This window comes from Musa acuminata, chromosome BXJ1-5, assembly GCF_036884655.1.
Source record: "Musa acuminata AAA Group cultivar baxijiao chromosome BXJ1-5, Cavendish_Baxijiao_AAA, whole genome shotgun sequence".
Classification (NCBI taxonomy): Eukaryota; Viridiplantae; Streptophyta; class Magnoliopsida; order Zingiberales; family Musaceae; genus Musa; species Musa acuminata.
Window position 1 is genome coordinate 9,294,562 of NC_088331.1, and position 14,218 is coordinate 9,308,779.

The following is a 14,218-nucleotide window of genomic DNA, read 5'->3' on the forward strand; positions in this document are numbered from 1 at the left end:
TATATATATATATATATATATATATATATATATATATATATATATATGGGGTTGACTTGACCTGATCAACACATTATACAAGTCAAACACGTTTTTCAAGATGAGATTTGACTGCAAGTATTCTAAGTTGTATTTAATCTCCCATCAAAAGGAAAACATCTGTACTCAAATTGATGTGTTCTTAGTTTTTTTAGAAAAAGAAGGAAAAAGTAAGTATCAAACGGGAAGCATATAATTCAACATAGAAGTGGTCCTCTTGCATGGCTTATCAACTTAACTGTCGACATAGCAAAATACAAAACCATCAAAATTCTTGTCTAAAATATCTTACTTCCTCTCTTACCTATCCACTTGATAGCTAATATAGCAACATTTTGTGATCCACCACACTGACACGGACTTAGCTGGATTTGCCTAAGTCGTGCGGCACCCTCGCGCGTCCGTCCGCAAAGGTCAGCCTCCCCGAAGCCTCCCATTGTCCCTTAGGACCACCAAAAGAGAGAACGGGTTAGAGAGAACGCCTCCAACGGGATCCACAAGCAAACATCTCCGAAAAACACTTCATAGACAATGCAAATTACAAACAGACTTTACAAGCTCTGAACAGTGGCATAACAAAGGGTAAAATGGTCCATTACAGACCGTAAAGCTCTCGCACGTGTCCACATGACACAACCTTTATTTACAAGCCTAAAGATGCCACCAACCCAACTAAAATGGGACTTATAAGCCTTCGGCTGCCCCTTTACATTCTGTACAAGGCATGAACATGCCAAACGACACGGACAGATATAAGCATTACATCAAACACCTTGTTTAGAAGTTTGTCCGTGACATTCTCCCCCACTTATCCCTTCGACGTCCTCGTCGAAGCCTTTGTGAACACTGCAACTCTTCGCCTTTGCCGAGTCTTCAATCTTCTGCTCCAGCTGCAATGCGCCTCCTGGTTCCCAGCTGCTCTCCGCTGCTGTTTCTGAGTAGTCGAACCTTTGATCCGCCATGCTACTTCAACTCGCCAATGACTCTGACTCTGGTGTGGGGTTGGCTGAGTTGTATTGATCCTCGTTGATTCCTGCGGATCCACCAAATGAAGGAAAAGACCATTCTTACTGCGCCAGTTTCTCAAAATTTCCACATGCTGCTTGAACTGGGTGGATGCTTGTTGGAGCTTTAACGAGCATCGCCTCACAAACTTCTGAAGTTTTGGGTCCTTCCTCCACAAAATCTGCTTATTGACTCTTCTTTCAGTTAGTTGTCACATCCAAGTAGGTTCGCATCACTTCCGCTTTCAATTGGCATTTCGTTGGGAAATGAAGCGGACAATCTACTCTCAGTAGCACTGATCACCGTTGGTGAGGATTTGACAACTATTGTCTTCCATTATCTTCGAAGGGTCTTTGAACTTGTGCAGAGCTCCTCTGCTGGATAGATAAGAGAACTGGGGTACTCGGTTTCGCCCATTCTCTTAAGAGTTGAGAAGGCAAAGGTTACTTGACTTCGCCCGCCTCCTCGAGGTTGTACTTCATGCATCGAGCTGGTTACTGGCCTTCGCCTGCTCTTTGCTCACACTTCTGAAGCACTTGAAGTGTTTGCACTCCTTGCGTTGAGTTAGCTACTGTGATTCACCTTCTCAATGCCATTGAACTTCTGGAATGCAGGAAGTTTTCACCCCAACTTGGAGTAATTCTCTGATAGATGAGGTCGCCTCTGGGATTGTACCGTCTTCTCCATCAACCCTGCCGCCTACTCCACTGAGTAGCAAAGGTACAGCACCACGTACTGCCTGCTTCGTTCCTTGGTCGTGCACTCTTGCATGACCCGAAGTCCTTCACTTACGGCTATCTTGATGAGAAACTTGTTGACACCGGTCTTACGAAGTTTCTTGGCCTCTGCCCTTCAGCCTTGTCTCGGTACTTGGAGATTGCCTCTGCATGCTCCACCTCCTCGGCCCCTTTCACGACCAAGCGCTCTCCCTCCGTGAGAGCAAGGGATCAATGACTTTGACGGAAGTCCCGCCTCTGCGGTACCATGGCGCTGCCATGCCCATGGTCCTACTATCCGTCGCCTCGCATCTACATCCCTTTTCTTCACAATCAGTAGATATGCCTTCGTGACACTCCTCTGAGTCCACCTCCATTCTCACTGATTGCTTGATTTTGGGTAGCTAAGTCCCTCTGGACTTGTCGTCGCTTCCTCGCCCCTTTCGACCTCCTGCTTCAACACATCTGTGTTCTCCAAGCAGTCTGTTTGGTCGATGGAAAGACAGACTGCAACTCCCATGCATGGCCTCTGCCATCACATTGTAGGGTTTGCACCATTTCTGTTCTCCTTAGCTTCCTTGGTAGCAACGTTCGCTTACTCGACCTTGTCCTCTGACCTGTCGGGCTCCCTTAAGCGGATATGAGCTCTGGAGCAGTCCAACTCTCCAGCTGCTTCGATCATACCTCTGCATGATCAAGTCCCTCTCATGGGACTCATTGGTACTTGCATTCGAACTTTTCCCTTGGTGGAACCCAGCCCCCATATGCTGATGACCAAGGTTTTCATCCGATGCAAAATTCGGTGCACGCCCGGAAGACCCGCCTCTGCGGTACCATAGCCTTCACTCCTTGAATCCATAGCCCTTCTTGTCGTCGTGTTGTTCACCAAAGCGGAGCTCCCAGTAGCTCCCGATCATACCTCCATATGATCTAGTCCCTCTCGGGACTATGTCGTGTGTGTTGCATTGCCAAGAACTGTTCCACCACGATCCGCTGCACCATGTCGCCTCCTGGTGACATCTCCATTGCATTCTGATCCTTGTGGAATAAACTCCAATTTTGAACCCTCCATGTGTGGCCTCTGCCAATACATCGCAGGGTCTCCTCCACCTTCGATTTTGTTCGCTCCTTTGGCAATCGACCTTCATCCACCCACTCTTGGGTCACACCTAGATGAAGCACCGCTCTAGGACAGTCCGTCGCCTAGTAGCTCCCGAAGTCCACCGACTTCACTGTAATTTGTGCACCATTGTCTGGATCCTAGGCCTCTGCCACTACCAGCACAATCTCCGCTGCGCTCCGCTTCCTTCATAGCAACTCGAATGGCAACACTGTGGCATATTCTTCAAGAGTACCCGCCTCTGCATCCTCTTGCCCCGTGCTAAGGCCTTCTGAACTCAACTTCGCCTCCGCAAATTGAGTCGCCTTAGTTCCTCCATCAAATGCTCCTCCGAGATAAGGTGCATGTGCCCCGAAGCTCCCTTCGTCTTTGGCACCATGCAAGATGAGTCTGCTCCGTCAGAATGAAGGACCCATGGAACAACATGATCTTACTCTTGCCTCTGCAAGAGTTCATGTCCTTGACCTCTGTCTAAGGAAAGCACTGTGCCTCTGCTCCATGTTCCAACTTCTATGCTGGCTCCCTTCAAGCGGCTTGAGTACTTCGCCAAGTTACCCCCAAGTTGCTCCGCTCCTCGTTTTTTGCATTGAGTTGATGGTGGCCCTCACGCCCACCATTCCACGGGTCAGCCCTCCCTTGAGTCCGATCTCCATATCGACTCTAAGTGTGCCTTCATTTAAGTTGCTTCAGGTCGCTCCCCCACTTGATCTCGCAATGCATCCACCCATGCATTCTCTCGAGCGAGATCATGTGACAACTCCTCGCTGCTTGCTCGGTCCATTGAGCTTCGTGGAGTTGTTGTTTGTGAGGTACTCCTCCTCACCATGTGAAGTCCGTCTCACATGATTCTCCCTCTAGAGAGCCGAGACTTATCCCTCATGGATAACTGTCCCGTTGGAGCAACATCTCTCTTCGTTTCGGAGACCACCATCCCCTTGGACTACTCCGATCTGCTGAACAAACTGTGCATTGTTCTGCCTCTTGCAAACGCACTTGCTAGATTGCGCCTCCAGGTCAATACAGCCACCGCTGCACCCCTCCAGGCCTAGCAACATGCTGAACTCGTTGCACACTTCAGGCTCCTCCGGACGTATCCTTCGCATGCCGAAGAGAAAGTTTCAATGCTCCATGGCGCCGAGTCTCGGTCGCCTTGGGATGGCCACGAACAATCCATCGTCCGCACACAAGCCCATGCATGAGTACCGAATTCTTCGAGTTAGCAATTCCCCTCACCTCTGTGAGCTTTGCACAACTCTTTCGGTCGCTGAGCAACTCATTCCACTTTGCATGGTCTCGTCCTTTTGCCAAGCGCCTCGCTTGCCTTGAGCACCATCAAGTAAAGTTGTCAACGTTGAGCCGTAGCTCAAACTCAGCCATCCCAACCTTTGTGCGCTCCAGATTCTTCCAAGCTTACCTGTTCTCGTGGTGCCTCTTGCGCGAAGGGTTGGCCATTCCTCTGAATGCCAATCTCAGATGCCCGCTCCTCTGAGCGACTCTTTTCCCTACATCTCCATGCCCGTTTTCCCTCAAACGGTCGCGCATGTGCTGACTGCCCTCAACGCAGCCCCGCTAGGTCCCCCACGTTTGCATGTCAAGTGTTTCTATGAGTGCTTGTCCCGCTCTGATACCATATGACACGGACTTAGCTGGATTTGCCTAAGTCGTGTGGCACCCTCGCGCGTCCGTCCGCAAAGGTCAGCCTCCCCGAAACCTCCCATTGTCCCTTAGGACCACCAAAAGAGAGAACGGGTTAGAGAGAACGCCTCCAACGGGATCCACAAGCAAACATCTCCGAAAAACACTTCATAGACAATGCAAATTACAAACAGACTTTACAAGCTCTGAATAGTGGCACATCAAAGGGTAAAATGGTCCATTACAGACCGTAAAGCTCTCGCACGTGTCCACATGACACAACCTTTATTTACAAGCCTAAAGAGGCCACCAACCCAACTAAAATGGGACTTATAAGCCTTCGGCTGCCCCTTTACATTCTGTACAAGGCATGAACATGCCAAACGACACGGACAGATATAAGCATTACATCAAACACCTTGTTTAGAAGTTTGTCCGTGACAACACGGTGATCTCTTCATTTGTATCCTTCAATTTTTGCCGATAGTACGATACCATACATGACACGGTAAAAGTATTCACCCATAGATCTCCCGTGAACAGGGAAAGCTTTCTAATAATTTGACCACAAGCAAAAATGAGTCCCATTGAAATCTTAGCTCGAATCTCATTCGTTACCACTCATATTTGGACGAGATTGATATAATCCAAAAGTAATATATCTCAATTATAATTTTGACATTTTGTATGAATCCTTTTATCTCCTTCTCACACAACAAGTGATTAGCAACTTTCTAGAAAAATCCCTTGAAGTTGGTATGGTTGACTTGACTTGACCTAAGAGGTATAAACTCTCCCAACAGGGATATTGATATGGTATTTTCATAATGAACTTTGCAAGTTTTTAATCTCCCAATAAAAGGGAAACATTTGCACTCAATTTGGTGAGTTATTATTTTTTTAAGAAAAAAAAATTGATGATCAAAGGGAAAGCATATTAATTCAACATAGCAATCGTGCTCTTGGCATAGCTTATCAACTTAATTGCTGATATAGGAAGTTACAAACCCACCAAAATTCCTATCTAAAGCATCATTTTTACTCTCTTACATATCCACTTGAGTGGTAATATAGCGACATTTTGTGATTTACACAATGGAAAAAAGGTACTCTAAAGAATCAAGGTCGCAAGAGTGGCACGTCTAACATGACCTTGAGATACATTACACATTGATTTCTCCATTTGTATATTTTAATTTTAGTGGACACTACGAGACATTACATAACATGGTATAGTATTCACCACATCATCTTCGGTCCCGTAGACCTCTCCGTGGACTTGTGACATCGCTGTATGATTCGTTTAATAAGTGTTTATAAAAAGTAATTTTGATGCCAAAGACAAAAATATTTAGGAGAGGAAAAGTCTAAGCGGCATGCATACCACAGGATGTCATGATCATCAGAATGGAATTTCGAGTAATAGTTGTGTAATTCTAGTGACAGATGCACGCATGCAGTGAGAGAATTGGCCAATAATATTGATCTGTATCACCTACAAATACTTTTATCTCTTTGCTCAACTACCATGTAACATAAAAAAACTATTCGCCTTCTTGTCTTGCTCTATTCTGCACTTATGGCATCTCAGCTTCACAAAACTTTGTTTTGTGCCACTTTGCTGCTGCTGCTGCTGCTATTGCTTCCCCGTGTTCCTCTTGTCAAAGCTTCACTCGGATCCCAAGGAAGGGCGTTGCTTCACTGGAAAGCCACTCTTCGGAGTTGTCAATCCCTGAGATCTTGGAACCTCAATTCTAGTCCTTGCAATTGGACCGGAGTTGCATGCAATTACCCCGTCACAGGTAGAGGGCGTTCGGCGATCACCGAGATACACCTGCCGAGCATGGGCTTGGCAGGGGCACTTGATGCTCTTGACTTTTCGACTTTGGGATCGCTCCTCCGTCTCAATCTTTCTTACAATCAGTTTGGTGGGGTAATTCCTCCGGCCATCTCTGCTCTCTCCAGGCTCGTATCTCTTGATCTCAGTGGCAATCCGTTCACAAGCAAAATCCCAATTGGGATAGACTCCATGAAAGATATCCAGATCTTGAGTCTTAGCCAGAATCAAATGGTTGGTGCTATACCTCCGTCTCTTAGCAACCTCACCGGTCTTGTGTCCTTGCACCTGGACAATAATAAGCTTATGGGTGTCATTCCTAAGAAGTTAGGGAGGCTCCACGAGTTGATGTATCTGGATCTTAGGGTCAATAGCCTATCTGGTTCAATCCCTCCTAGTCTAGGAAATTTAACAAAGCTCCGCTTCTTAGTTCTACATCAAAATCAGCTCTCGGGTCCTATCCCTTTTGAGATTGGAAATCTCATTGAGGTCACCGATCTCTACTTCTCAAAAAACTTATTAACAAGTTCAATTCCTTCCTCTATAGGAAACATGACCAGATTAAAGACCCTTTCTCTTGAGGGTAATCAATTGTCTGATTTAATTCCTCTTGAGATTGGGAATCTAAATGAAATTACTGATCTCCAACTCTCAACAAACCTTTTGACCGGTCCCATCCCTCCATCTATAGGAAATCTAACCAAACTCAGATATCTATGTGTCTTCGATAATCAGTTGTCTGGACCTTTGCCTATGGAGATCAACAAAATTATTGGACTAACATACCTAGAGCTGTCAAATAATAGCTTCGTCGGTTATGTACCCCCAAACATATGCAAAGGTGGAGCCCTAAAGTACCTCACTCTTTACATGAGCAACTTCCAAGGTCCCATTCTCATGACCTTGAAAAACTGTACGACACTAGAAAGGGTTCGTCTTGAACACAACCATCTCACCGGAGATGTATCTCAATGTCTCGGAGTGTATCCCCATCTTTCTTATATGGATTTGAACTTCAATCTACTCTCCGGTGCACTCTCACCAGACTGGGCAAAATGGCACAATCTGACGCTCTTCAGAATCTCAAATAACAACATCACCGGAGTCATACCCACCGAATTTGGGCAGTTGACGAAACTGGGAGAGCTGGACCTCTCTTCCAATTACCTTCAAGGAGAGATCCCAAAGAGCTTCGGCAGCTTAACCCTTCTCTACAATCTGAGCTTGGGCAACAACCAACTCGTCGGCCATGTGCCTCTGGAGATTGGAATGCTGTCCAATCTTGAACTGCTTGATCTCTCATCCAACAACTTGGCAGGAAGAATCCCAGATCAATTAGGCAACTGCATGAAACTCCGATCGTTGAAGCTTAACAACAACAACTTCAGTGGAACCATTCCTTTGGCCATTGGTAATCTGGTGTACCTTTAAGACACCTTTGACATCAGCCAGAACTCACTAACAGGGGAGATTCCATCCCAACTCGGCAAGTTGGTGATGCTGCAAAGCCTGAATCTATCGCATAATTCCTTGTCGGGTCATCTTCCATCTTCGCTAACGTACATGACGAGCTTGTCTACCGTAGATGTATCCTACAATGAACTGGACGGCCCTGTTCCCGATAGCCCAGCTTTCCGAAGAGCCCCAGCGGAGTGGTTTGCCCATAACAATGATCTGTGTGGAGTTGTTCAAGGATTGCCTCCATGTGTTTCACTCGGTACTCCAACAACAGACGACCGAAGCAAGCGCCACAAAATTGTTATAGTAGCCATCATTGCTTCTGTGGTCTTCTTCCTTCTCTTGTTTATATTCATTGGAGCATTCCGCAAGAGAGAAAAAGATACAGTACCTGTTGATAATAATCACATCAAAGAAGGTGCATTCTGTATATTGAATTTTGTTGGAAGAGACGTATACAAGGACATCATCGAAGCCACCGAAGATTTCGATGCCAAGTACTGTATCGGAAGCGGTGCATACGGCAGTGTCTACAGAGCAGAGTTAGCAAGTGGGGAACTGCTAGCAGTGAAGAAGATTCACCTACCAGACACTGAAGGTACATGCGACGAGCAAATCTTTCAAACTGACATACAAACTCTGACTCAAATTCGACATCGCAATATCGTCAAGCTTTACGGGTTCTGCTCCTCTCCCCGACGCAAATTTCTGGTGTACGAGTACATGGAGAGAGGAAGTCTGGGATCTGTCCTCCGAAGCGAGACGGCAGCTGAATTGGACTGGGTGAAGAGGGTGAGCATCGTGAAGGATGTCGCCTGTGCTTTATCCTACATGCATCATGACTGCACACCGCCTATCGTTCATCGGGATATTACCAGCAACAACATACTACTTGATTCCGAATTCAAGGCTTGTGTTTCCGACTTTGGAATTGCTCGACTACTGAAGCCGGATTCATCAAATTGGACCATGCTTGCAGGCACACGGGGTTACTTAGCACCAGGTAAGTTTCTCTCTCTTTCTCTCTCTCTCAGATCTCGGAGTTTGTGCAAATTAAGAATACCTGCAATTGAGAACATCTTCAAATTATATTTCGGAGGAGATCTCTATGGATTGGCGGTTTGATCATTGGCTCTTGCTCTCTGCAGAGCTTGCATATACAATGAGAGTGACCACCCATTGCGACGTGTACAGTTTCGGAGTGGTGACGCTGGAGTTGCTGATAGGAGAGTATGGAGAAGTACTCATTTCCATTCTGTCGTCTTCACCGATCAACGATAGCTTTGTGAAAGACGTATTGGACCGACGCCAACCTTTTCCTGAGGGTCAAGTTGCGGATGAAGTAGTTGCAGTTTTGAGCTTGGCTCTTCGTAGCGTGGACAACCACCCTGAATCACGCCCGACAATGAAACAGGTCTCCGACAAGTTATACGTGGTCAGAACACCCCCACCAAGCCTCCGATCTATTGATGCATTGAAGTTTTCCGACTTGATGAGCGTGGAGATATGATCTATATGCACTCCTCTGTGCCCCGATGCTTCTTTTGGTCAGGATCGTTAGACTTTGTTTCCGTGTGGCTTGCTTTATTAGTGGATTCATTCTGCAGCGTGTTTAATAACAGCATCGGTTGGTAATCAATCTCTTTTCTTGTACTATATGTTTCTTGAGAATTTGTGAAGGTAATTAAATGAAGGCTGAGGGATGATTGGTTTCTGATGTGTACCTGCCCGCCATGACTGCTCTGCTACGGAGGCATGACAGAGGGCCGACCGATGAGTAGGAATTCATTCGCAGATTTGTATGTGTTGTGTGCTTTAGTGATTTCGTTACGTAATCAATAGCTCATGCATCCATTAAATATTATCAAATGAAATCTCCTACACCATTTCCACGAATCAGAGAAATGAGCTTCCTATTCTCACGGCTTAGCATATGGGATTGCTGTGCTGCTTAGAGTAGTATTTAAAGCAGTAGGAGGGAAGAATAGCGTTCGTATGATGCGATGCATTGCAATGCGATGGTTGTCTGATTCAGTGGCTCGAGACTCCGCTGCTCTTGGAAACTACCAACTCCCTGTTTACTACGAATATGAAACGATCATCTCGTCAGAGAGAAAAGGATAAGTGACAAGAATATGCATTATTAACTAGTTTCATCGTTCGACATTAGAGATGAAGAGGAGCGCTGGACTTTCTTCAAACCACAGATTAAATGGCACAATTCCATCTGAGATTGGGCAATCAACTCAGCTGGGAGCGCTAGACCTTTCTTCAAACCACTTAGTTGGCGAGCTTCCCAACAACTTCGGTGGGGTGATTCCGCGAGAAATAGGTGGCTGCAAACAACTAATATCAGTAGATATGAGCAACAATAGCTTCGGTGGAAGCATTCCTTACGAATTCGGTCAGCTGGTAGACCTTCAGGAACTGCTTGATCTGAGTCAAAACTCCTTTAGTGGCCATATTCCATCTCAATTAGGCCAGCTGACACTGCTGCAGATCCTCAACCTTTCCCACAATAATTTGGCAGGCCGTATCCTGCCTTCTTTAATCAACATGGCAAGCTTGTCAGCCTTGGACGTATCTCACAAAGAACATGAAGGTCCCGTCCCCGATGGCCAGCTTTTCCGAAGGGCTCCAATGGAGTGGTTCACTGGAAACAGGGGCTTGTGCGATGTCGTTGCTGGTCTGCCTTCATGCAGTTCATCATCCCCAGCTAGAGAGGCCCCCAACGTGATTCTTTTGTCCGGTATGGCTGTCCTCGGAGCCTTACTTCTCTTCTTCCTCTTTGTTGGATTCGCAGCACGGCTGATGAAAAGAAGGAAGCAAATAGCCAATGGTACAAGTCAAACGGGTGGAGGTGCGTTCTCCATATGGAATTTTGATGGGGGAAATGCTACAATTTATAGTTGAGGCTCTCTTAACACTTGTAGTTAGAATGATCATCGAAATGACAAATTCGATAAAACGATCATTGACATAGTAGATCTCGAGTAATGATATAATGATGGGGATATAAACAGGAATAACCTTTGTATAGGAACAAATACTAGAAGACCAAAATACGCAGCGGAATAAAATGGAAACACAATCAAACAGAACACCAAGATATACGTGGAAAACCCCTTCAATGTGAAGGGTAAAAACCACGGGGCAAACTAGAGATAATCCACTATGAGAATAATGAATATACAAATCTCAATCTCTTGCCCAAAACCCAAGCAACAACCACAAGAGAATAACTGGGATACAAGGATCACGTTACTGCCCACAATATCTAAAACCTCCCAAGTAATCACAGCAAGAGTCTACTGTAGATTGGATCTAACCTGAGATGAGAACACTGCTAGATGATTGTGAACAGTCTCTCTGCGTTGTCCTTGTCTTCTTCCCTTTCTTTCTCTTCCTCTTCTGCCTTGTTCTCCTTCTTCTCTTTGGAATCTCGTCGCTACAAAGATCTGCCTCGTTGCTGCCTTTTTATAGCTTTAATCTGCCTCTAAAACGCAGCCACCACACCCCCCTAATCTTAATTAGGGTTAGGTTAAGAGGGGGTGTGAGCTGTGGGCTGATAAAGCCCACATGGGCTGAATATGGGCCATCAGCCCAACAACCTCCCCCTTCAGCCCATAAGGGAGGCTGTCCCATGACTCCTCAATGTGAAGCCATACCGACCAACTGTCGGCATATCTCCTGTCTTTCTTTTGTTAAGGTCTTCGTCAACATGTCTGCTCCGTTGTCATCTGTATGAATTTTCTGAAGCTGCAACTGCTTCTCTTCAAATACATTTCGAATCCCGTGGTATCTGACATCTATATGCTTTGACTTGGAATGAAACATTGGGTTCTTACACAAATGGATGGCACACTGGCTGTCACAATGCATCACATAATTTTCCTGTTTCAACCCCAATTCTTGTAAGAATTCTTTCATCCATAACATTTCTTTGCATACCTCTGTAGCAGCAATATATTCTGCTTCTGTGGTGGAGAGAGCAATACACCTTTGTAACCTGGATTGCCATGACACAGCTCCCCCTGCAAAAGTAAGTACATAACCTGAAGTAGACTTCCTCGTATCTATATCTCTTGCCATATCTGCATCTGTGTAACCTGTTAACGTAGGTGGTCCACCTCCAAAGCTTAAACAAACCTTAGAGCTCCCTCTGAGATATCTAAAAATCCACTTCACTGCTGCCCAGTGCTCTTTGCTTGGATTTGCAAGAAATCTGCTAGTAACACCCACTGCATATGCGATGTCCGGCCTCGTACATACCATTGCATACATTAAACTTCCAACTGCTGAAGCATAAGGAACCTTTTGCATTTTCTCCTTCTCCTCATCACTTGACGGACTCTGTTCTGAGCACAACTTGAAGTGACCTGCAAGAGGAGAACCAACTGGCTTAGCATTGCTCATACTAAATCTTTCCAATACCTTCTCGATGTATTTCTCCTGTGACAACCAAATCTTCTTGTTTTTCCTGTCACGAGAAATCTGCATGCCTAGTATTTGCTTTGCTGGCCCCATGTCCTTCATTGCAAAAGACTCACTCAGTTCCTTCTTCAACCTGTCAATTTTAGACATATCTTTTCCAAGAATAAGTATGTCATCAACATAAAGTAAGAGAATAATAAAATTCTCACCAAACCATTTGATGTACACACAATGATCTGAAGCCGTTCTTTTGTATCCATTTTCTGTCATAAATGAATCAAACTTTCTGTACCACTGTCTTGGAGCTTGCTTTAGCCCATACAAGCTCTTCTTCAACTTGCAGACAAAATTATCTTTACCTTTGACTTTGAAGCCTTCTGGTTGCTCCATATAAATTTCCTCCTCCAAATCACCATGAAGGAAAGCTGTCTTCACATCTAACTGCTCAACCTCCAAGTCCTGGCTAGCAGCAATACCAAGAGCAACACGAATAGAAGACATTTTAACAACAGGAAAAAATATCTCTTCAAAGTCAATACCTTTCTTTTGACCAAAGCCTTTCACAACCAATCTAGCTTTGTACTTTGGTTGAGAACAATATTCTTGAGTCTTCAACCTAAAAACCCACTTGTTCTTCAAGGCCTTCATTCCATTTGGTAGCAGCACCAAATCATAAGTGTGGTTCTTCTGAAGAGCATCCATCTCTTCCTGCATAGCAACTAACCACTTCTCTTTCTGCTCACTCTCAACTGCTTCCTGGTAACTCTCTGGTTCACCTGCATCAGTAAGCATCACATACTCATCTGTAGAGTATCTTCTGGAAGGTTGACGTTGTCTAGAAGATCTTCTCAATTGAGGTTCTGCGGGAACTTGCTCTCCTACTTCTTCTTACTCAACATGTCCTGCAGGTAAATCAATATCAGGCTCTACACTATTTTCCTGCACATCTCCCCCATCACCCTGATATACTGGAGGAATAACTGGGTCACAATCTGCTAATCCTTCTACAGAAGTCTTGGCTGGTGCCTTCTTCTTCAAATCCTCAAAGGTTTGATCCTCAAAGAAGACCACATCTCTACTCCTGAACACCTTCTGCTTTTCTGGATCCCAAAGCCTATAACCAAACTGATCATGTGAGTAACCAAGAAAAATACATTCTTTAGACTTACCATCTAGCTTGGACCTCTCATTATCTGGAACATGTGCAAATGCACGACAACCAAACACTCTCAAATGCCTGTAGGAAACATCTTTCCCTGACCATACATGCTCTGCAACATCACCATCTAGGGCGGTACATGGTGATAAGTTGATCACATCAACTGCAGTCCTCAAAGCCTCATCCCAAAACCTTTTGGGTAGCTTGGCCTGTGAAAGCATACATCTGATCTTTTCCATGATGGTGCGGTTCATCCTCTCTGCAATTGCATTATGCTGAGGTGTACCAGGAACTGTCATCTCATGTTGGATCCCATGCGACCTGCAATAGTCATTAAACAATCCCATATACTCACCACCATTATCTGATCTTATGCATTTCAATTTCCTTTCTGTCTCCCTTTCAACCCTGGCATGAAACTCTTTGAAGACATTAATAACCTGATCTTTGGTCTTCAAAGCATAAGCCCAAACTATCCTAGAAAAATCATCTATAAAAGTGACAAAATAAAGTGCACCACTTATACCAAGAACATCAACAGATCCACCAGGAGTTTTTGTCCTCAAAGGACCACATACATCTATATAAACACGGTCTAAGGCATGCATTTTTCTAGACAAAGCAGCACTAGCAAATGAAACTCTATGTTGTTTACCAGCCAAACAATCAATACAAGGGTTCAGATGTATACATCTGAGATCTGGTAATACCTCTCTCTTGGAAAGAGCTTGCAGCCCCTTCTCGCTCATGTGTCCCAATCGCCTATGCCACAACTCCATACTGAAGTCTTTCTCTATAGCATTTAACTGCTCACC

The 14,218-nt window shown here is 45.1% G+C and overlaps 2 protein-coding genes across 2 annotated transcripts; both read left to right on the forward strand.

The window, feature by feature from the left end:
* Positions 1-6,358: 6,358 nt before the first annotated feature.
* Positions 6,359-7,783, forward strand: LOC135675237 (MDIS1-interacting receptor like kinase 2-like). The gene has a single exon (XM_065185515.1). The coding sequence runs from the start codon at positions 6,359-6,361 to the stop codon at positions 7,781-7,783; it is 1,425 nt and encodes a 474-aa protein (XP_065041587.1).
* A 132-nt stretch (positions 7,784-7,915) lies between these two features.
* On the forward strand, positions 7,916-9,320 carry LOC135675238 (MDIS1-interacting receptor like kinase 2-like). The gene is made up of 2 exons (XM_065185516.1): positions 7,916-8,813; positions 8,959-9,320. Exons 1-2 carry the CDS (start codon positions 7,916-7,918, stop codon positions 9,318-9,320), a joined length of 1,260 nt encoding a protein of 419 aa, XP_065041588.1.
* Positions 9,321-14,218: the final 4,898 nt, after the last annotated feature.

Coding starts and splice junctions, on each gene's coding strand:
- LOC135675237 (XM_065185515.1), top strand. CDS start 6,359: ATGGGCTTGGCAGGGGCACTTGATGCTCTTGACTTTTCGACTTTGGGA.
- LOC135675238 (XM_065185516.1), top strand. CDS start 7,916: ATGACGAGCTTGTCTACCGTAGATGTATCCTACAATGAACTGGACGGC. Junction 8,814..8,958: donor ACGGGGTTACTTAGCACCAG/GTAAGTTTCTCT, acceptor TGCTCTCTGCAG/AGCTTGCATATACAATGAGA.